This window comes from Danio rerio, chromosome 7, assembly GCF_052040795.2.
Source record: "Danio rerio strain M-AB ecotype USA chromosome 7, GRCz13ab, whole genome shotgun sequence".
Taxonomy (NCBI): Eukaryota; Metazoa; Chordata; class Actinopteri; order Cypriniformes; family Danionidae; genus Danio; species Danio rerio.
Genome location: NC_141027.1, coordinates 25668816 through 25693845, shown reverse-complemented (window position 1 = coordinate 25693845; position 25030 = coordinate 25668816). Strand labels below are relative to the sequence as shown.

The following is a 25030-nucleotide window of genomic DNA, read 5'->3' as shown; positions in this document are numbered from 1 at the left end:
ACACTGTAAAAAATATCTGCAAATTGACAGTTTTCCGTATTTTGTAATTCTTGTTTTTTTTTTCCATTTATTTAGTCTTTTGCAATGGGATATGGGACCTTGATCTTTCCTATAATTGCTTTTGATATTGAAATTGTCTTTTTTAAATATTTTAATGAATAAATGGATTAAGCCGAAGGAAAATAAATGATATTTTTTAAAGTTTGAAGTGAGATATTGTCTGGGTTGCTGTTGGTGTAAATTACAGAACAAAAAGCTGGTAATAAGCTATCAGTACAATTTCTGTTATTTTGCAAACTTAGTTCTCTATATATTATTTTTTTTTAAAAACTAAAACTTTTCTCTCAAAAAGTGTCAAACTACCAAAATGTTAATGGAAGTCACTCTGTTTAAACTCTTGAGTTAATTTTTTTTAACATCAGAAGTGGACCGAGCAAAGATAAAACTTCCATAATGCAATTCACATCTGTAAGTAAACAGAAAACACATGAGAATCACAAAATACGGAACATGTTAATTAACAGAATGTTTTTTACAGTGCAGATCCTAATTTCATCCATTGTGTATGACAATGTTTAGATATAAAAAAAACATTATAAATTATGAAACTTTATAAAAAACATTTGTTTCATGTGTCTTAAAATTAAGATGTTCTCAGTATATCTGTACGTACTGTAAAAGTTTACCTAATCATATCGTTTGTTTGATTTACCTGTCAATAATGTCTCATTGTCAGAACAATTTTTTTGTAATAACAGATCATGTAAAATTACATTGTTTGTAATTGTCTTTTCAGAATTATCCTATTATCCTTAGCTCAATAAAAAAAAAAAAACATAGTATATAAAAAAACGTCTAGCATCAAATCTTGCATCTCTATTTTCAGTCAGAGAAATAGTTTTGTTTTGTATTGAGAGCGACTTATAAACGAAGGATCTTGGCCAAAGCCTCCTTTGGTTCTCCTGGAATTGTGGGGGATTCTGTTAAAGCTCAGGGTGGCGTGCCATAAAAAAGCTCTGTGTAGTCTCAGGAGGTCTTCCCCGTCCCTGAACACATCTGCTGAGGGGCCGATGGAGCTTGAGAGGACACCTAATTAATCATGCCATCTGAGAATAATCTGAAATCAATCCCACACCTCTAATCCACTTGGCAGGGAAAACTCTGGTCCAACTTTAAAGTCCAGCCGCAAATATGCTTAATGTTCATCATCTGTGTGTGAAGGGTGTGTGTGTGTGAGAGAGAGAGTGATAAACAGCCTTTGTCTGCGAAAGGCTTCATCCACATAAGCAAACAAGCATAGTTTCTTAATAAAAGATCAAAAATTAAATTCTTGAGATCTCTGAACAACTGAACAACATCAGCGTATTTGTTTTTTAGTCATTGAGACATAGGGCTTTATTTATGAAACACGAACAGATGAAATTAGTGTTAAATTGTCAGTAAATACATTCTTACATAAATTGTCACATTCAATTTAATGCGACTGTTTACATAAGAATGGATTTATGAGTGATTTACATGGGTATTTGTTCTGCTCGTGTTTCATGAATGAAGCTCAGTGTGTTTATATTTGCAAAATTTAAGTTGGGTAAATGTGTGTGACAGTGGTTTGGTATAAATGGTGGTTTCAATTATATGATTTACTTCAAATGAGTTTTTTTAAACTATTTGGACAGCTAAATATATAAAAATGTGTTTTACACTGCCATTCAAAAGCTTATGGGACATACTACTAGAAACTTACTTTATCTGTCCCTGAAATAAAAACATAAATACACTGAAAAAAATGGACTGATGGTTGATTTCTGTTAATTGTTCTGTAAATAAATGTGTCCTTTATTTGGTTCTCAGATCTTTTTTTTTTTTTAAACACTTTCCAAATTTACAAACCACGTCATTGTCCTTGTCCTCAGCCCAATTAAACCTGCAGCTTAAATAGTTTTGTTATGCTAAAAACTGTTATTTCGAAAAATTTTTAGCAAGTTCAAGTTGTTATCATTCACATAAATTGATTAAAAACATTATAAAAATTATTATTAGAATAAATCAATTCCACAAATAAATAATACATTATATAATATGAAAACATTTACAATTATCCCCATGTTTCTGTCATATTTGCATTAAATTTAACATAAATGTGTGCAATACAGATTTATAGCTACACTGTAAAACCCAACAGTCAGCTTTAAAAACTGAAATGAGTGTAGTTAACTAAAAATGTACTGTAAGGTTATTCTAGTCATTTGAAAAGAGTATTGAACTCAGTGTTGAAGGTAATGAGTTAATTAAATACTTTATTACTTCAACTTCAATGGAGTAAGATCACAGTACTCATATAGATTAACTTTTTAACTTAAATGGTCTATAGCAATCAGTTTACTCAAACAGTTTGCCTTAGATTATTGGGTTTTGAAGTACTCAGTTTGTTTAAATTGTCTTCATTTATTGGGTATTACTGTGCTCAAATTTCTTTGTTTACTTAAATGGATACACTCAAGTTCACAGTACTCATTAGGATTATTATTTGAACTTAAATAGTTTGTTGCAATCGGTTTCCTTAAATGGTTTAAGTTACCCTAATTTTTTAGGTTTTACAATGTATGACTCGGAAGTGAAATCATTTAATGGATAAGAAGCTGACAGTGATCAAGCATGCGCTCAATCATTATATTGTATGATTTTATGCTTGTTTTGTAGGATTTTTCGAGGATGACAAGCTTAAAGATCAGGCCCTGTCACATTTTTTATAAGTAAAGATGTAAGTTTCTGGTAGAATGTCCCTCATGGTATAATTAATATTTGAAAGAAGTCTCATGCTAAGCAACGTTGCGCTTATTCAAAATTATTGTGAAAATATGTTAGCTCATATATTTTAAAATGAAATTAATGTGATGTGGGGACTTCTGGTTAGGTGAGCCATAGGATGGCTGAATAAAATGTACTCTACTGGTCATTATGTTCAAAAAGCTCTTATACTTTTACATATTCAAGTGTTTTTTGCACCAGACAATTTTTAAATAAGTGGGGCGAAACCAAAGACTATAAAATACTCAAGACATGTCTCTCCTATGCTTTCAAATAGGAGAAAGTGTAACTGTCATTATGGTGAATAAAGGCTGCCTTCTAGTATAGGAGCCAATCAGCGATCGCTATAGAATGACAATTCTCCTAAGGAGGTGCTCGGTCCAGACATGAGTTTCTGCAGATTATGTGTTATACGAACATTCAGAAATGAAACTAAATAGACAATTGTTGTTTAGTTTTATTGATTATTCGTAATATGAAATGTAATCGTAAGCTTGGCAAGTAGTTTTGGAGAATTTGATAGTTCAATTCCATTTAAACAGAATGCCTGAGCATACTGTCTGAGAGGCGTTTCAAAGATGGCAGCCTAGTGAAATGACTTGCTTTAAAGGCGAAACCTACTGTAAAAAGGGGTCTGTAAACCTAAAAATAAGTGAGGAGGAGAACTAGATGATGGATGACAACGATAAACTGTTCCCTGAGAAATAACATAGCGTCAAAACTTTGCGAGCAGTGAGAGCACTTCGAACTGAAGACGGATTTAAGGAAAGAATTCAGCCAATTCAAAGAAGAGTTTAAAAATTATATAAAAACAAAAGTGGACAAGCTGAAAAGTGGCATAAACCAGAGGTTAGAAGGCATCTCCGAAGATTTTCAGTCACATGGCACAAGACTGTATGAAGCAGAGGAGCGAATAGCTGAACTCGAGTCGGAAAACCTTGAACTAAAGAAATTAATGTTATCTCAAAGCATAAAATCATGTTATATGATAATTTGACTTTTAAGAGAAAAAAAAAGTACGTTAATATATGTCTTCTTTGTTAACTGTCTTTTCTTAAATATCCATTTTTACCTTTTTCAGGATTACAACGTATATAGAAATAGACAATTGTTATTACTTGGTTCATTTTATTACATCTTCATCCATCCTGCTGTCATATCACTTTATATTTGTACTTTATTAAAAAGATATAACTTAACTTCGGCAGTAGCAAAAATTTTATAGATTTCAGACATGACGGTAGACAACTAGAATATATAGGAATTGAAGAAGTCTTTGAATCACATAGAGGAGGTAATCTGAATAAAAGATTATTACACAGAGAAGCGTTCTGGATTCATAAATTAAAATCACTCACACCAAGAGGAATAAACGAGGAATTGGACCTTTCAGTGTTTCTTTAATGTTTTTTTTTTTTTGTTTAGCTATAATATTGTGAATCATGGATTTTGCGTAACGATACAGATAATGTGATAAAAATGTATTTTTAATGTTTCGGACTATCAGAATTTCATTGCATTGACGTAGACATGAATAAGTGATTGACGATAATTGATGTGCTATTTTCCTGTGCAATGGAGATGATTTTTTTTAAAGGTGAAGGTAAATATTTCTTGTGTGGTTAATTACAGTATTTTGAAACTAAAATGAGATTGTTTTTAATTACTAAGTGGCCGTCTAACTAATGATCTAATGGAATTGACTCTGGGATAAAAGGCTGGAGTAAGAGGATTGTGTAATGAACTAAGGAAGGCATTGTGCCGGAACGTCTGTGTTTTGTATCACTTAAGAATGTAAAATAAAGCTATATAAAGTAATTATTTAAAAGGTGTGAATCATGACCTTCTTATTGATATTATTGACAAGATTAACACACCAAAAATAAGCTTAAAATCCACAAGCGTGCAGTGCAAACTTCATTACTGTACTTTATTAAAAACAAATAAGACTAATAAGATGCAAAGGCAAATGCCTATTTCCATATACAAATAAAATACAGCTCTAAAAACTACTTAGGGTGACTAGAAGTAGGGTATCAGACGTCCTCATGGTGGCACTCTTCGAGCACAGATTCAGAAACATTTCTCATGTGGTACTCTGTCTTTTTACTGTATTAGATAACTTTAATTCCTCACTAATCCTTTCCTCATGATTCTTAAGGTCCCAATGTCTGCTATATGTCTTTTTTTGTGCACCTCTGGTTAGGCTCATACCAGAACATGTATATAAAAAAATCCTTTGAAAATAAACAAGTTGAGTTATATAAATGTGTCTTAATTCTGTGTGTGCTTTCTCTCCTACAGCAGCGGCCAGACGAGTCCGAGCGTGAGGGCTGGGAATATGCCTCTTTATTTGGCTGGAAGTTTCACCTCAAGCAGAAGAAAACCGACTTGTTCCGTCGCCGGCGCTGGAGACGTCGAATGGAGCCATTAGAAAAGACGGGGCCGGCGGCCATCTTTGCCTTGGAGTGTTCGCTGGTAATGAGGGCTGACTATTTGAGTGATGTGGAGCTGGAATTGGGGTGAGATTTAGACAGAGAGACTGGAAAGGAAAGTGGTGGGAGAGAATCAAACAAGGGTGAGATGCAATTTAGACGAAGCAAAGGCGAGAATGGGTGTGGAGGGCTTTGAGTTTGGACAAATCGGAGGTGCTGAAAGAGACTGGGCAAGCAACGTGGAATCAGCCTGGTAAAATAAGGGCATCGTGGGATATCATTTACAGGGAGACAGTGATGGAACAGTGAGTGTGAAAGACAGCGTATGCATAAAGCCTTGTTAGTATGCTTATTCTCTTACGCATAGTCTGGTCCTCTGGGTGCATTGTTACAGATCTATTCCAGGCTGCTTTGGAATGAGATGTCATGTGGTCTTGGCTGGGTTGATAATTGAGAGTTGATGAGAGTCTGGAATAGATCCATGGTGCAAGTAAAAGGCCTCAGTGCTTCGTGGGGGTGAACTGGAAGAATCTTTTGCTCTTATTGGACCTTACTGTACACCTGAAAGTTGGACCAAGAGGCTTCAAGTATAAGCATCATATATGGATTTTGGACAAATTGAATGGTATCTGTATGATGAGGAGTGTTTAATCTGGGTTTGTTTGTTTTTCGGTAGCATATATACAGACAGTGCATCTGGAAAGTATTCATAGCACTTCAATTTTTCCAATTTTTTTTTGTTACAGCCTTATTCCAAAATGGATTTAATGAATTTATTTCCTCAAAATTCTACACACAATACCCCATATTGACAATGTAAAAAAGAGTTTTTTAAATTGTTTCAAATTTATTACAAATAAAAAACCTTAAAAATCACAGCCTTTGCTCAAAACTTTGTTGATACACCTTTGCCAGCAATTATAGTCTTCTTGAATATGATGCCAAAAGCTTGGCACATTGCAGGTTGCGGTTCCTCTTAAGCTCTCCCAGGTGGATGCAAAGCGACAATGTTCAATAAGATTTAGCTCTGGGCTCTGGCTGGGCCACTCAAAGACATTCACCGAGTTGTTGTGAAGCCATTCCATTCATATTTTGGCGGTTTGCTTTGGGTCATTGTCCTGCTAGAAGCCCCAGTCTGAGGTCAAGAGCACTCTGAAGCAGGTTTTCATTCAGGATGTCTCTTTACATTGCTTCATTCATCTTTCCCTCTATCCTGACTTGTCTTCCAGTTCCTGCTGCTAAAAGTCCCCACAGCATGATTCTGACACCACCATGCTTCACTGTTGGTATGGTATTAGCCTAATGATGAGCGGTGCCTGGTTTTTTCAAAATGTAATGCCTGGCAATCACTCCAAGGAGTTCCGTTTTAGTCTCATCAGACCAGAGAATTTGGTTTCTTATGGTCTGAGAGTCCTTCTGATGCCTTTTGGCAAATTTCAGGCGGAGAGTGGCTTCCCTCTGGCCACTATACCATACAGGCCTGATTGGTGGATTGCTGCATAGATTGTTGTCCTTCTGTAAGGTTCTCTTCTCTCTACAGAAGAACGCTGAAGCTGAGACAGAGTGACCATCAGGTTATTGATCACTTCCCTGACTAAGGCCCTTCTCCCCCGATCACTCAGCTTAGATGGCCGGCCAGCTCTAGGAAGAGTCCTGGTGGTTTCAAACATCTTCCACTTACGGATGATTGGGGCCACTGTGCCCATTGGAACTTTCAGAGCAGCAGAAATTTTTCTGTAACCTACCCCAGCCTTGTGCCTCAAGACAATCCCATCTCGGAGATCTACAGACAACCCTGGGACCTTATATAGACTGGTGTATGCCTTTTCAAATCATGTCTAATCAACTGAATTTACCACAGGTAAACTCCAATTAAGTTGCTGAAAAATCTCAAGAATGATCAGAGGAAACAGAATGTACCTGAGCTTCACGGCAAAGGCTGTGAATACTTGAGATTTTTCAGGTTTTTTATTTTTAATAAATTTGCAACAATTTCAAAAACTCTTTTTTTTTCTTCTTTTTTTTAATCACTTTTTGGAATAAGGCTGTAACATAAAAAAATGAGGAAAAAGTGAAGCGCTATGAATACTTTCTGGATGCACTGTAATTAGCATATGTATCTGATTCTCTTGAGTAAATCAGCCTTTGCAGGAGAGCTTTTTAAAGTGAACTGTTTCACTAGAATGGGTAAGACATTTTTCTGATTTATTATGAAGCAATAAAAAAAAAGTTGGCTGTTGGGCTTTGTTGGTCCATTGGTCAGCTTCATTCGGTTTGGTTTGATATTTTTCCACATGTCAGGATAATGTTAAAACTCGTTGGCCCAATTCAGCACGTTGAATCGGCGATGAGCCTTTGGCTGAAGAGAGTGCTCTGACTGGTTATTTATCATCGAGAGCGTGACATAGTGAAGTGACGTAGCAAGTAAACAATGTAAATCAAGAAGGAACACAAAGAGACCAGCTGTAATTTCACTATAATTCTCTATTATTTGCAACTGATATGAATTCTTAGATTATCTGACTTACTTGCAGGAGTGAATCCCTCAGAGGTGAGGGAGAATTACTATGATAATGGTATTCAAATGGTTTCATCTATGCTAGTTGTGTAGCATCGACTTGGTGTGTCCTGGCCTTAAGATGAACCAGTTTAGCGGAATAAGACTTCACCTCTAAGTATGAAACAGATTACAAGTTACAATGAACAGATTCACTGTGATGAATCAGACGTTTTACTGTCATGAAAGAGAAATAGACAAATTCAGTAAAATTCTTCAGACTTTTTAACTGTGCTATATATGAGAAAGTGTTTAGGTTGAATTGTTTACTAGAATGAATGAAGACTTTGCAGTGTTACATATGAAACCCTATCAATCTATCCATCCGTCCATCCATGAGAGAGATTTATTTTAGAATGAACTGGTTGACTGTTGAATCATGTCTTTTCAGCACTTAGAGTATCACATAGAGCAAGGGTCACCAACCCTCACACACCACATTAGAACCCGAAGCAGCACTTGATATCTCTCAAGGCCTTTTCCTTCACTTTTGTCAATTGGTGAAATTTGTTCTTCGCTACTGTCTCCACTGGCTTGCGTGGTTGGGATTTGTGAACCTGCGCATCGATCTTCAATGTTTGGACTTCCAGCAGTGAAATTTAAACCACACTGAACTGAACTAAACTGAGCTTAAACTCTAAAAACTGGACTGACAGTTTTAATTTACTAAAAGTTCTATGTTAATCTGCTTTGACATTCTACATTGTAAAAGCGCTATAGAAATAAACATGTATTGAATTGAATAATTACAGGCAGGTGTGTTTGGTCAGGGTTGCAACAGAAATCTGCTGGAAGGTAGCTCTCCAGGAACAGGGTTGGTGAACCCTGATATAGAGTATTTAAGATGAAATGATTCACGAGAATGTCATAGAAGATTGATTTATTTGATAGAAATTATAAGTAGAATTTTAAGATTAATTAGTTACCCAGAATGAATTGAAATATGATTTAATTTGTTTTACCATTACAAAAGTAAGAAAGACATTCATATTATGAACTGTTTTAATAAAATTGACCAGACTTTCACTGTGCCATGTACGAGGTGTTTAGGTTGAATCAATTTACTAGAATCAATCAGACTTTCCAGCATACGACGTGAAAGATAGATAGCAGTTTAAAATGAACCAATTCACTAGAATAAATCAAACTCTTCACTGTGACAAATGAGAAAGAGCCATTTAGGATCAATTGAATCAGTGAATTAGACTTTTGACTGATATATATGAAAGATGGAGAGTGGTCTGAAATGAACAGATCCACTATATTGTACATTGCCTAAAACGGATTCCCTAAAATGAGTTACTTCTTTTAGATACGAGCCTTTTAGGATGAGTAATTCACTAGAATGAATCAGACATTTTAGAAAGCAGGTTTTGATTATGCCTTGGCTTTCTTGGTGCTAAAACCTACATGTGTGAACGTTGTGCCATGAAAAATATCAATTCTGTGTATTTGGTTGCTCTGCACCACAACTTGTTAAAATTGAAGTCCTGTTTTAGAGGGCACATTGGAGGGTGTGTTTCTTTACTTATTTTTTTTCTTCTCTAAAACCGTACAAGGGTATTGGGTTATGTAAACATAGTGAGCCACAAATGACATAGCAGTTTTAGTTTGGTTACGAGACATCATCTGGCATTTTATTCAGAGAAGGTCAGGATTTTTGCATGTGTCAAAATGATATTCGAGTGTCTTGGGATAGTGACACGTAATCACTTCATTCCAGTGGTTTGTGGCGCTTATACAGTTGCCCTTTCCACATCTGACAGCAAAGTCATCATTATCACGTACTCTGTTTACTCTTTTGGTTAGAGTATTGTGATATCTGATCCAACATGAATGCCTTGTCTTGTCCAGACGCCAAAAATGCCAACATATGCAGGTCTGCTGTTTACATTGAAAGAACATGGTGTGTCTCACAGTGTTTTTGTTTGTTCCTTTTTGTCAACAGAGCAGCTTTACTGATGAAAAGAATGACGATAAGTCAGTCACTACAACGTTTGGTGTCAGCCGGCCGACTATCTCCTGCTTCTTTGATAGTGAGTCAAACATGCCGTTTTTTTTAGCTCATTTCAAAAACAGGCACATTTAAATGATGGCTAAGACTAGACTGATGTTTTTCTTTATGATTTTTCAGGTGGGACCCTGTATCATTTGCGCTGTTACTTGTATCAGGCCAGAGACCTGCTGGCTATGGACAAGGACAGTTTCTCGGGTGAGCATACAGTACTGCCTTAATTGTCACTATTATAGAAATCACAAATGTAAATCAGGGTTGTGTATCTACATACATGCATAGATTGCTTGAAAGTTTGTGAATATGTGAAATGTAAAAACTTTTAACAAAATAAGAGAGATTGGTCACATTTTATTTTAAGGTACAATTCTCACTGTTATCTAAAGCATAGTTCACACTATAGGATTTTCAGCCTGATTTGAGCACGATTTGGAAGTTAACAAGCTCGACGACAGATCGGGCTGTGATCGGGGAAAAATCTGCGGGTGCCGGCGCTCGGCAGTCTTTATGTGTGAACTTTTGAACAACACATCAAAGAGGCTCGCTGAAGCGTTGCAGACACCTCGCAGACGGAAATCTAATATCTAGCATGCTGAATATTCCAGAGCAGTTGGCCGACTCAACCCCATGTGCGGTCAGATTTAGTGACAAGCTGCAGCCAATGAGAGAGCAAATCAGCTTGAGCTGAATGGCCATTGTGCTCAGGGGCTCAACAGAAATGTCTGTGATTGGCCGGAATGGGCATTGATGAACTCTCTTCATTACATGTTACAGTTACCATACTGCTCATTATGAGCATTCTCATATAAGATGTTATATTGTTACATCATATTTACATTCAAAACTTCTATTGAGATATTACAATTAAGCTTCCTGTAATCATATTCTATGACACCATTACCCTAAAATATAATCTTTTTTGGTAATACAGCCTATAAATATGTAATTAAGATAATAGAACACGCAAAAGTCTGGGCCTTGCTTTCATTTTCACTTTCAAAAGGAGCTATTTTACAGCACAGAAAATGCTGTTTTGAAAGATGTATCTGAAGTTTTTGCTACCAGAAAGTTCTGTTAATGTTAGCAGGTAGTTGCTAGGCAAAAAATGCATGCATATTTAAAGCCATAGCGAAAAGTAGCAGACATGCATACAGTCATGTTGACCAATATGGTTATTAGAAATGCTCAGATCTTTACTGTTTTGTTATTTAAAAAAATAACAATGTTAGAAAAAAAAAACACAGATATTTAGAAAACGTCAGCGTGTTATAGATATGTTTTATTTCAAAGAGTCATTAAATTACAAAAATTTAAAACTCTCTGTGTATCTATTCACTTGAACCTTGCAGATAAGTGATTGATCTGCTCAGCTGATTGACGATGTTTTTAAATGCTTTAAATTGAAAGCTTGAAACGCTGTCAGTGATGTCATCAGCCGACAAGCAGCCAATGGTGTTCAGCTTTTTCTGATGACGACTCCCTCAGCATTTCATTGGCTGTGGTTTGGTAGCTTGACTGGGTTGGGTAACGAGTTGTTGTCAGATCATGTAGTATGTGACCCCCCTCCCCTCTTCTTTATCATTTACGTAACACTGGCAGATTTCAGGGTGAAATGGTTTTAAATTTCCAGCAATGAAGTGGTGACAGCTCTCAGACTGGTTGTAGTAGGCAAAAAGTATTAACGTAATTGCTATCCATGGTGCGCCTCAAATTCAAACTGGTAAACCAATCAAAAGCAACAAAATAGCACTGCTTTAATGAATGACATTAGCAGAAGGCATCGTGCATATCAAAAACAGGCAAAGCAACAGGTTAATATTATTCAACATATCCCAGATTTTTAAAGAATATTTTTAGACGTAACTCCATTTGTAAACGTAATTGTAAAAGTAACTGTAATTTAGTTACACATTTTTCCTCAGTAACTGTAACAAATTACTGTTGCATTTATTTTGTAATTAAATTACGTAATGCTGTTACATGTAACTAGTTACTCCCCAACACTGTTGGCTGCTTAATAATAGTTAAGTGTAGGAATTGGTAAGATTACGGATGTAGAATTAGATCATGCCCAATATGCACTTTATAAGCAATAATAAGCAACCAATATCTTAATAATAATCATGCGTATAAGCTACCAGTTAATAGTGAGAATTCGTCCCTAAGTGTTATACCGAAAGATCATACAAAATGCATGTTATTTTTTTGTGTTGAACTGATTAAGAGTATTCTGAGTAAGATATTTAACATAAATTTTATTTAAAATAGCCAGAATTATAAAAATGACTCCTTGCAAAGTTTGTGATCCCTTGGTTTTTAATACTGTGTGTGGTCACCTGGGTGATATGCTTTGTGATGGTTGTTTATGAGCCCCTTTTTTGTTCTGAACAGTTAATCTGATGCTTTCCTTCAGAATAATCCTCTATGTCCTGTAGATCCTTCAGTTTTCCAGCAGTGCCTATTTGATTTGACATATATTAAACAACTATTTAAAAGAGTTCAAGTGCATTCAAGATACATTAAAAGCTGGGGTACACACTTTTAGTCAGGATGAAGATGTCAATAATTTATTATTATTTTTATTCCTATATATATTTCCATTTAGCTCATCAAAAACAATAGAAGATACTTGCATGTTTCATTCAGTTTTCATTCACTGATGTGGGCACAGATATAGTGTCATGGTGCATAATAATAATAAGGCCTAATCCAAGTTTTACCCCTTAGGCCTTCTCCTTACCCCTACCTCTCATGTTGCGCGTTTACATGGGGTAGGGGTGTCCCATTTCTTTTTAGCTTAAAGGTGTAGGGCTAAGGGGAAGGGCTAGATAGCCTTTGAAACAGATATTTTTCAGGACCACACTCGAAACCAAGGAGTACAAAGATTTTCCAGAATACACCAGCTATAACGACAACATGGCTGCATATGCGAGTCAAGAGATACATAAAATAGTATTTTTCGGCATTATTAGAATTTTTTCCAACAAGACATGTTTTAATATATACATAATGGCATTCGTGTTTTACGGTCATGCATTTAAAAAAAAAGGCTAAATTTTGCTATCTATTATCCATAATATCTCCTGTATAGTAGTCCCACAACATACTTTCACATCTGTCACTCGATGACACTAAAATATCCTGTCATAAATGTCTAGTGGCTGGGAATGACCCATTATGTCTGGCATAATGTTAATGTTGTTTTCTTGTGTTTTCTTGTGTTTACATTTATGTATATGGACACAATGTAAATGCACAGTACAGTTACAAGCTTACTGCCACATTGTCCTGATAACATAATATCGTTGATTTTGTAAAGATTGATTTAAAAAAAATAATGCAACTGGAACAACTACAGCAGTCGCCATCGTCCATCTCATATGAAGTAAGGGCTCATGATGACATATGATGAAGTGTGCCGGTGTTGTAGTGGTGTCCCATTTAATAGGAGTAATTTTTAAAGCCCTTTCCCCTAACAATTTGTTTCAAGGACCAGTGGCGAAGGAGAAGGGGTAAAAAAATAGAATTGGGATTGGGCCTAAAGCTGTTAGTATGAATGGGTCTTTACTGATTCTAAATGTTTGTAGTTTAATTTATAATAGATAAAAAACCTATTAAAAAGTGCTCCAAAGTTCTGAATTTTGTCCATGTTATTGAGTTAAATCTGATAAAAAATATAGAAATATATACCTCATTTATTAATTTTGTTTAGCAGCTCCATATCCTGAATTTGTGGCTATTAGCATGAGATTTTGGGTAATATAACTCTTCTAAATGCAGCAATAGCATGACATTAAGACACACAGCAGGCATCTGCTAAATCAGCTTTTTAAAACATTTACTACAATACCACATGGCACCACAAGACCTCTGCCAGTTGCTGTGACATTTTGCTCAAGTTAACATAGAGTATGATACACATTTCCAGGTCATGTGGTGGTACAAAGTGAAGTCAATGGGTTGTCTTAATGTGAAGCATATTGGGAGAGAGAGAGAGAGAGAAAGAGAGAGAGAAGGGGTAACGGTAGAATTAAAATTATATGAATTTATGTAGAAATAACAAAAAGGTCACCATTTCATGGAACTATAGGAACATTTTATAAATAACAAAATCATAAAAGAAGTCTTGTGAGATGTAATGGTAGATGAACTGTAACTGAGCTTACGTCAGGAGGGGTGAAATATTGTGCCTGGCACAGATTGGACCAAAGCAGTTTGGGTCAAGTGTATTCCAGTGAGAAGTAAAATGGAAGTAAATTTATGAGAGAGGACGTTGGCAGCAATGATATAAAAAATGACATTTGTGTAGAGAAGGAGAGGTATATGGAGTAAAGCTAATCAAGTGTGAGCTATGCCCTGGTGGTTAGCATGAGTTTTGATGCTGTTGCTGGTTTGAATCTGGCTTGCAACGTCCTTCTTAATCTCCCATTGACACACTGTCCTCTTTGAATCTTAAAAAGTATAAAAGGCCAATCAAAATATGCTGAAGTTGTTTCACTGCCATTTTTTTTTCTTTTTGATTTACTGGTGTTAGATTTATTTAACCAAGCTCATTTTTCACAAGAAATAGTCTTCCATGAATTGGAAAGTATCAAAACAAGTGCACATAAAGCATGTGCGCACTGAATGTTCTTTTAAAAAAAAATTTCAGGTTTATTTTAGATGCACGTGGCATTTTGTTGGGTTAAAGGAAGGGATTTACGTAGCTTTAGGATTGTGGTTAGAGCGGCAGATGCTGATGTCAACGTCTGAACACACATCAGGTGAAACGTTTTCGCAGTTGTTGATGGAAGAAGAAGTGCTTCATCTTCTTTATAATCGAGGAATTATGTTGTATTTTGGCTGTAACTTCTTTAAAATGCTTTAGAACTATAAAACAATTTAAAAAAAACTATTTTATTGTACACAGCAGTTGTGTCAAGAAAAATGTGACATTGTGTTAAGACTAAATTGTTACTTGGCGCAAATGGAATCTAAACCCACAAGAACCCACAGTAAGTTTCACTGATCCAAAGTTTGTCACTTCCACAATTATATGCCCCTAATGCCCATTCTACATTTGTTTATTAATTGCAATAATATTGTAAGGCAATTGTTAATTGTAAAGTATTTCAGCTGCCAATAAGTTTAAATATATCAAATGAATATATGTAATTTGTAAAGTACTACAAATCACAAGCTTTGCTTTAATACAGTTGCTCTCATTTCCGTTCCTAAAGCCCCCCTGCCCTTCACATTTTTTATGTCTCTCTTATTTGACACACAAGAATCAGTTCATGGATCTCTCTGTTAACGAGCTGATGATCAGAATCAGGTGTGTTAAGTAAGGAAGACATACAAAATGTGCAGGGCAGGGAAGGCCGAGGACTGAAATTAAGAACCACTTTTTTTTAAAAATCTTTTTTTGACGTGCATTCAGGTGTGTTTTTTTACATTGAAAATGTAGTTGAGAAGATTTGTGTTCCTTGGTGATTCTCAACATAGGCTCATTCTGAAAACGTACCCATATATTTCTGTAGATCGCGAATTATGTACCCAGAGGTACGTATGTCTGCATTTCATCTTTAAAACAAACGGTATGGGGCAGTATGATGCCGTTGCTTTTCTTGTTTACCAGTGTAGCGGGGAGGCTGAGGCTTTTTTTTAGAATGTGCAGAAGTGTAATAAAAGGGATTAGGCAGAGACATCAACGAATAAACAGGCAGAGAGTCTGCAACATATAAGCAATCCAATCCAAACAACAAACAAAGGGGCAAATCCAGAAGACGTTGTACGAGTGCAGGCCGAAGTTCAGTAACACAACAATCAGTCCAAAACAGATTAAGAGGGCAAATACAGAGACTGTACTTGAACAAGGCAAGCAGTGTCCTACACATTATAGCAGTCATAAAAGTCACTTGGAACAACGCTTGATTAAGCAGGTAAACTGGCAATACTTTGCAAAGAAGCATGGCCTGAGCTCTCGCTGAAATGCAGCACAAACAGGAAGTGACTGCAGAGGGAGCGGAGTCAGTAGTCGGGTGATGGCTTCTTCTGGTGGTGTGGCGTTACAACCGGCTGACCGCTTACCTCCGTATGGATGGCTTTTTGGCTGTTACTGATTTGTCCGGTAGCTTGATATGTACGTCGGCAGACTTGAGATATGGACTAGAGTTGACCGCAACAACGGGTTTCGATTCTTGTGAAGAACGATTCTAGAAAGCAGGTAAGACAAAAACAAAAGCTAAAAAAAGTAATTAGAGGGTGAGAATGTGGTGAAATCTGAAAATGTGACAAAAATCAGGGGGCTTTTTTTCTAGATTGCTTTTTAAAACACTGTGGTTGGGTTTAGGTAAGGTGAAGGGTGTGTCAGTTGATCAGTCAATCAGTCAGTAGACAGTCAGTCGACAGTGGCCTCTAGTGAATTTACATGAGAACAGCAGGTGCAAATGGCACCCTCAACAGAAATTTGAGATCTGAAAAAAATGTACACGGCAGCCTCTAGATTCCCGAAAAAAAAAACTGCTAAAAAAAAAACAAATGTAGCTCCTGGGATGTATTTTGCTCTCTCAAGAATTGTATATAGGGGTACATAATCAGAATGAGCTTGGGTTGATAATTCGTAAAATGCATGTAAATGATCAACCGTATTTTATATTAAAAATTAACTTCTGGCTCCTGAAGATATACTGAGGTCTTATGAAGCGAAACAATCATTCTATACAAGAAAATGAACCATATTTACAATAATATTAGCATTAATTCTCAGACTTGGCGAACAGTTTTCAGTGTGCAAGATGAGCAAATCATGCTAAACTGTACGAATGAGATTGTACAAATTAAAATGAATTAGCCACTAATTTAAAAAGTTACTAATTGCCACAAGCATGCATTTTCCAGGCTGTAGATCAGAGCAAATAATATTGTAAATAGTTTTCAATTTCTTGCACAGGCTGATTGTTTCACTTCATAAGACCTCACTGCATTAGAGGTGCATCAGAGATTGCACTCTAAAAATTACAGGTTAATTCAACCCAATTTTGGGTGTAACAAGGACAAACCCAACTGCTGAGTTAATTTTTTTAATTAAATGAATAGGACCAGATTTAACTCAATGTTTGGGTTAGTTTATATTTTGTCCTGTTTGGCTTTAAATAACCCAGCATTATTAGAGTGTGTATTGGGTTTGTTTGTGTTTATTTTTTATAACTTGCTTTATACAAATTACCAAGGACCACAAATTCTGTGAAAAAAGTTGACTACATCTTTGATGATTAACTACAAATTTTATTAAAATAAATAAAAAGTTTTAGGTGATCTCTTTTTGTGGGGTTAAGGCATTTTACCATATTTAAATCTATTCCACAGATTTTGCCTTATAAATGTACACCTTCTGTGTGGGCTTTGTTTTTACCTCATATTATTATAACCTATTAATAAACATGAAGCAAGTTTTCATTTAAATGACACTGACGCTGACAAAGAACCTAGAAAAAGTCAAGTATAAAGTAAAAGAGCTTTCTTGGCAACATTTGGAGTAGTATTTCATTCCCTTTAAAGCATAGCGGGTCTGTTGCCATGGTCTAAAGCTCTTACTTGTGGTAGTGAAATTTTTAACCCCGAGTGCTTCACATCATTAAAATACAAGCAAAATACGCCTGCTGGTTATCACCCATTAGAGATGTCTGGTATAAATCTCCTGTGCATGGAAAAGCCATAGTCTAAAAATGGAACAAAGATGAAAAGAGGAATAAAACAGAAAGAAAAGAGACATTAAGGTGGAGAAAGATCTGAAGTATACTGTTTTTTTGTTTTTTGTGAAATTCTGGAAATGTCGCTACCCGGGCTGTGCGTTTAAGGTTCATTCTGAACCCGCAAGCACAGATGAAAAAACATTGAGGATCCTTTTAAAAATACAGGCCTGGTATAAATCAGGCCAGTCTGGCTCTCTGATTACAAATCTACAAATAGTTTGGGTCGGTCTCCTGATGCACAAAACCCAGCCTAGATATTTTACAGGGTTCCTAGCTCTGAGGAAAACTAATAAATCAAGCTGGAGGTAGAAATCACTTGTCCTTGGTGCGCTTGAGACGGAGTTTGGTAAAGGGATATGATTGATGGCCACAAAATTTATAAAGGAGAGGAAAATGTAGAACTGCATCAGTGATTTGGCTGCTAGAGGCATATTAGATGAAGAGAGAGAATAATGACATACTATAAGATTATCTATCTATCGATCTGTTCGTCTGCCTCTGTCTGTCTGTTCTAACATTCTATTTGTCTTTTTTTATCATTTTGATGATTCATTTATCTTTTTTTTGTTCATTCTATCTACAGTTTCCATCCATCCTGTCTGTCTGTCCGTCCGTCCATCTGTCGTTCTATTTTTCTATTCTATTTGTTGATTTATCTATCTATTGGATCAGTTGTTGTATCTATGTATTTTATCATTCTTTCTGTCATTCAATTATTCTATCTATCATTCCATTTGCCTCTTCATCCATCCATCCATCTATCCATCTGTCTATCATTGTTTGCACGTCATGATTTTGCCAAGTACGATGTGATCCTGGATTAACATTTATGTTGATCCTGGAACATCATTTTTGTAACCCAAACCTATTCCCATACCTTACAAAAATGTAATCCATACCTATTCTCTTCGCCAAAACCCAACCATAACTGTAAATTATTCCCAAAATCAGAGGGAAATAATAGTTGGATAACAATTATGTAGAAGTGCCTCAACCTAACCATAAGTCTACACTTACATAAACTGTAAACTTATCCCTTATTTCTGATTGGCTGAGTGTTGTTCCTGGATCAACATAAATGTTATTCCAGGAACATGTCCTACTTGATGAAATCAGCCTGTGATCATTGTTCATCAATCGTTCTGTCTATCATTCTGTTCAACCATCATTCTTTCATTCTGTTAAACCATCGTTCTGTCTATCATTGTTCATCCATCGTTCTGTCTGTCTTTGTTTATCCATCATTCTGGTAATCCTTCGTTCTGTCTATCATTCTGTTTATCCATCGTTCTGTCTATCATTCTGTTGATCTATCATTCTATTTATCTATCATTCTGTCTATTGTTCTGTTCATCTATCATTCTGTTTATCCATCGTTCTGTCTATCATTCTGATCATCTATCATTCTATTTATCTATCATTCTGTCTATCATTCTGTTCATCTATTATTCTGTTTATCCATCATTCTGTCTATCGTTCTGTTTATCTGTTTTTCTGTCTATTCTGTTCATCTATCTTTTTGTCTATCATTCTCTTAATCTATCGTTTCTTTCTATCCTGTTCATCTATTGTTATGTCTATCATTCTGTTTATCCATCGTTCTGTCTATCAATTTTCATCCATCATTCTGTCTATCATTCTGTTTATCAGTATTTCTATCATTCTGTTCACCCATTGTTCTGTCTATTCTGTTTATCTATCGTTTTGTCTATCATACTGTTAATCCATCATTCTGTCTATCATTCTGTTCATCTATATTTCTGTCATTCTGTTCATCCATTGTTCTGTCTATACTGTTCATCTATCGTTCTGTCTATCATACTGTTCATCCATCATTCTGTTCATCCATCGTTCTGTTTATCCTGTTCATCCATCGTTCCATCATTCTGTTTATTTACTTTTCTGTCTATCATTCTGTTTATCTGTCATTCGTTCTATCCTGTTCATCTATTGTTTTTCTATCATTCTGTTCATCTATCTTTCTGTCTATTGTTCTGTTTATCCATCGTTTTATCGATCATTCTGTTCATCCGTCGTTCTGTCCATCAATTTTCATCCATCAATCTATCTATCATTCTGTTCATCTATCTTTCTATCATTCTGTTCATCCATCATTCTGTTCATCCCTCATTCTGTTTATCCATTCATCCATTGTTCTGTTTGTCCTGTTCATCCATCGTTCCATCATTCTGTTCATCTATCATTCTGTCTATCATTCTGTTTATCTGAAATTCTTTCTATCCTGTTCATCCATTGTTTTGTCCATCATTCTGTTCATCTATTGTTTTGTCTGTCATTCTGTCTATCATTTTGTTTATCTGCCATTCTTTCTATCCTGTTCATCCATTGTTTTGTCTATCATTCTGTTCATCTATTGTTTTGTCTGTCATTGTGTCTATCATTTTGTTTATCCATCGTTCTGTCTATGTCGTTCATCTATCGTTTTGTCTATCATTCTGTTCATCTATCTTTCTATCATTCTGTATATCCATCATTTTGTTCACCCATCGTTCTGTCTATCATTCTGTTCACCCATCGTTCTGTCTATCATACTGTTCATCCATCATTCTGTCTATCATTGTTCATTCATCATTCTGTTCATCTGTCATTCTGTTCATCTATCTTTTTGTCTATCACTCTGTTTATCTATCTATCTTTCTGTCTATCCTGTTTATCGTTTTGTCTATCAATCTGTTCATCTACCTTTCTGTCTATACTTTTGTTCATCTATTGTTCTGTGTATCATTCTATAATTTAATTACTACCATATTTATATATCGTTCTCTGAATTCATTGTTCTATCTTCCTGTTTATAAATCATTAAATCTGTTGTTCGCTGTTCATTTTTGACACTCTTGTCTTTAATACTGATATACGGGAAATAATCCATTCTGAGTTCCTTGGTTGCCTTTCTCTTCTCCCTCTGAGCATGTCATTGTTCCCAAGGGTCATGCATCATGTTTGAATCGTACACGTGGGCCGCAGTCGACATGTCCAGTCCCACAATGCCCTTGGGGAAGACTGTTTATTTACTGTTCACTATAAGCAGCCAGATTAGACACTGCCTGTGTTTATTTCCCATTGGCTCCTGGGTAACAGTGCACGCTCCCCATAGCTTGTTTATCCCTTTGTTTATTTGAGCCACTGTGTTTGTGGGAAGTTGTGTGTGCCTGTGTGTAACTGGGTTAGTTTAATAAGAGCTGGGAAAAGTGTCTGATTCTCCCTCCCAAGTAAAACCGTCCCACTGAGGCTGCTTTACGTCGACTGAAATAATAAACTTTGACTCTCCTTCCAATTTCTGTCATTCCTAAGTAGTTGATGTCACTCTCCTATTTTTTGTGCCTCAAGAGCATATGTTTATTCAAATGTTTGGATGTTGTGCAGTTTAAAGAATAGTTTTATCCTCATGTCATTAAAAACTCATATCATTAGCTGAAGCAAAATGTACTAGCAGTGTTGTGCTTGTTACTGAAAAATAGTAACTACAGTAGTTACATTTACTAGTTACTTCATTTAAAATGTAACTCAATTACTTTATCGATTACTACCAAAAATTAATGCATTACTGTTAAAAGTGATTTTTGAGCTACTTTTAGAAAGAAAATTTTTAATGCTCCTATTGGTGCCCGTATAACGTCACGTCAGAGCTGCATGGAGAATACACGGTTGATCAGCTTCAGTTTTCATGTATTTGCATTCTCACAACTAAAACACAAGACAAACTTAAATAAAAAGTCATTTTTTAAACAGTAATTTATTTAAGTTAGACCAGCACAAAAAAATCACAGTTATAAACCAACTGATTAATATATTCAGACACAAAAAGCTAAACCTAAAGTTACTTCAGCGTCATAAAATTTTGTATTTAACCCTTAAACATGTTCCTTCACAACTTGAGTATGAAAATAGCAACAGTATACAACAAACACAAAACCTTTATGAAATAAATAATCTGAATTATCATTCAGAATCCACCTATAGAAGCACTTTCTCTCACTTCTCTCTCTCTCTTTCTCTCTCTCTCTCTCTCTCTCTCTCTCAAAAAAACAACAAAAAAGTTTCAACTCTAGCACAAAATTTCTTTGAGCATAAACAAGTTACTTTGATTCACTAGCATTTCTTGTATGTATTGCCTCTTCTTGTTGAATATCTCCTTAATTGTAAGTCGTTTTGGACAAAAGCGTCTGCTAAATTACTAAATGTAAATGTAGCTCTTCCCGCATGTCTATTTGAAGAAAAAGGATAGTGAAAACTTGCCTATTAACCATTGTTGATCAATTTAAAAATGTAAAAAATTTATACTGTAGAAGACAAAAAAGCAAAAATGTTAATATTTTTATACACATTTATTAACACAAATTTCTTCACCAGCAGCAATCATGATGATAACAACAAAATATCTTCACTTTAAGAATTTTAACTCTTTTAATGACAGTTTGTTTTGTTTAAATAATGCTGCTTTTGTTTTTTAAAGACAAAAGCAATTCAATTTATAATTTCCTTATACTAAACGCTATTATCAGAAACAACATTCAGTTTAATCTTGATTATTTTTGTGCAAGGTTACCTGAAAATCAAAACTATACTTGCACGCATGCACATTTCTCAGTATATGCATAAAAAACCTCTGATGTCTATATCAACACAGCTATTTTGTCCTACAGTGTTCAAAAGAAGAAAACAGGAAAAATAAGCATGTATTTGCTTTATAAGCCAACTTAAAAATGGCTAAAATATTACAGTTTAATACATTTTTTAAATGCCTTCAATTAAAGTCCATAACAAAGAATCGGACATCTTGCATGAATGTAGTTGAAATATATAAAGTTCAGTTTTAAATATATGCTGTTTACATGAACCGAACAAAAATGATGACATTAAAGTGGAAATAAATATCTATTAGGATGCGCATTTAAATTTCAGTATGTACCTCTTTTTCAAAGCTATTGTATGAGTTAGATTAGAGCACACCTTACTGTACATCAACATTTATCATTATGCAGAACAGCGCTCTTTATGATTTCATAGATAACAACTACAGCACATAAAGAATTGAACTAACAAATAACAGAATACAATTTTGGGGTGTGAACTATCACTTTAAAACACTCAATCACACACAACACCCACACGTGCACATGCATATGCATTCGCTCACTCACTCATCGTTCCTCCCTCTCTGTCTCTCCACCACACATCATCTTTCAGACATTACATAGACCTGCTAAAGTTCAAAAATGGTCTCACCCTCCCTGCGTCGCAATTCAGGATATCTCTGGTTCTTTTCACTTCCATAATTGATGTTTTCTTATTGGCAAAGTCCCCCTCATTACCACACCAAATAAAAACAGAAAATACTGATGTTTATTGTGTTTACTGATGCGTTGAAAGTCTTGTTCTGAGGAGAACGTACCAAATCATTGCCCAAGTCTTGATGGCAAACAGACTTTTAGTGAGTTGATGGCTCTGCGTCTTTCCCAACTCTTGATGCAGTTCTTTCCATTTCATTTATTCATCAATGTGGCAAAAAATTGTGGCATCTGACCTGGTGCAGTGTTTCTTGTTTTAGTTGACAGTTTAATCTTCTTTTTTTGACAGCATCGAAGTGCGCATTGCCAATGATTTTTCAATGTGAACTCACAATTCATGCCATACGTCATTACTCATCTTGACACAAAATTTCGATGCCATTCAGTGACCTTTGATCCTTTTCTTTTTGCATAGATGCCTATGCCGTTGTATCGTTCCTGCATCAGAGTCAGAAGACGGTGACTGTTCGAAACACACTCAACCCCACCTGGGACCAGACCCTCATTTTCTACGAAGTGGAAATTTTTGGAGACCATCTTGTGACTGAGAGGAGCCCACCAAACATTGTGGTGGAGCTGTACGATCAGGACACCTATGTGCGTTTTTGTTGTGTTGGTATCTGTTGATTTATAAACGGCTGTGCTTGATGTCAGGTCAGTCTTTTTCGTGTAGCCAGATGTGAAGCCTGGTGCCTTTTACATTTTGTTCAGTACCTGCCAGCATTGTCAGGGAGAGATTATTTGATGAATATCAAAGTCACTTTATAGCAAGTCTGTTTCTGAGCAGTCATAGTTAATAATGGATAATCCTATATATTAAAACTTATAATTGTTGAGCAAAACAAATCTACACAAATTACAATATGGATTTTTGTTGTTGTTGTTTTTTTGTGTAGCCAGATGTGAAGTCTGGTTTCTTTTACAGCTTGTTCAGAAATTGCCAACATCGTCAGGGAGAGATTATTTAATGGATATCAGTCACTTTATAGCAAGTCTGTTTCTGAGCAGTCGTATTTATTAATGTATAATCCCATATATTAAAACTATTATAATTATTGATTGAAACAAATCATACACAAATAAGAATATAGATTTTTTTGTTTTTTTGTCTAGCCAGATGTGAAGTCTGGTGCTTTTACAAGTTGTAACTTTGTCAGGGAGAGATTATTTAATGCATATCAAACTCACTTTATAGCAAGTTTGTTTCTTAGCAGTTGTATTCAATAATGTATATTTCCATATGTTAAAACTATTATAATTGTAGCTTGAACTAAATCTAAACAAATAAAAATGTAGATATTCTAACATAAATGAATTAGTGCTGAGCAAAGATTAATTGCAATTAATCACATCTAAAGTAAAAGTTTTTTCTGACATAATATTATTTAATAATATATAAAAAAATATTATTTTAATATATTAAATGTAGAATTTGTATCGTATGCATATAAAATTTATATCTAGATATAAATAAATCAATATATAAAATATAAATAAATAAAAACAATATAAATGTATAAATATAAAATAAACATTTCTCCCTTATATGCATGAGTGTTTGTGTATTTTTATAATAATTATAAAAATAAAAACTCTTTTATTATGTTTTTATTTTGTAAATTGCTATTGATATATAGAGTATTTGTAAAAAATAAATATAAATGTCAATAACAAAATTGCTAAAATTCAATGAAACTTAAAAATAGATTGATGTGTTAGCACTTACTATTAACAGTATGTAAATAATTATAGAAAAAACATTGAATACAACTGAAAACAGCAGTTTATTCTCTAAAATTTAATTCTCTACTTTTAAGTTTGCTTTCTTCTATCTAAAGCAACACCTAGAGTAGCACAATGCTGGAAAGTATTTGACAAAAAATCCCACTTAAAAACAGTAATACTATTCTGTTAATCTAGTCTGAAATACTATGTCAAATAGGCTTGTCTTTGAAACAGAAATGCTCAAGGTATTTGACCTCTGCAGGGAGCTGATGAGTTCATGGGCCGCTGTGTTTGCCAACCATCAATGGCATCTTCCCCTCGCCTCGCCTGGTATCCCATCCAGAAAGCAGGGAATTCTGCAGGAGATCTGCTTGCTGCTTTTGAACTGATCCGCAGAGATAAAGTAAGAGTCATCTCAATTATTAACATCCCTACACAGTTATTATCAA

General features: G+C 35.1%; 1 protein-coding gene across 7 annotated transcripts in view; it reads left to right on the top strand.

The window, feature by feature from the left end:
- The window catches only part of dysf (dysferlin, limb girdle muscular dystrophy 2B (autosomal recessive)), a 153008-nt gene that overhangs the window by 58914 nt on the left and 69064 nt on the right, over window positions 1–25030 (top strand). For 6 of the 7 annotated variants that reach the window (NM_001442068.1, NM_001442066.1, NM_001442063.1 and 3 more), the window contains 5 exon segments: window positions 5113–5286; window positions 9749–9836; window positions 9935–10012; window positions 23272–23453; window positions 24844–24984. In NM_001442068.1, coding sequence (NP_001428997.1) covers window positions 5113–5286; window positions 9749–9836; window positions 9935–10012; window positions 23272–23453; window positions 24844–24984 — 663 coding nt within the window. 7 annotated transcript variants of the gene reach the window in all.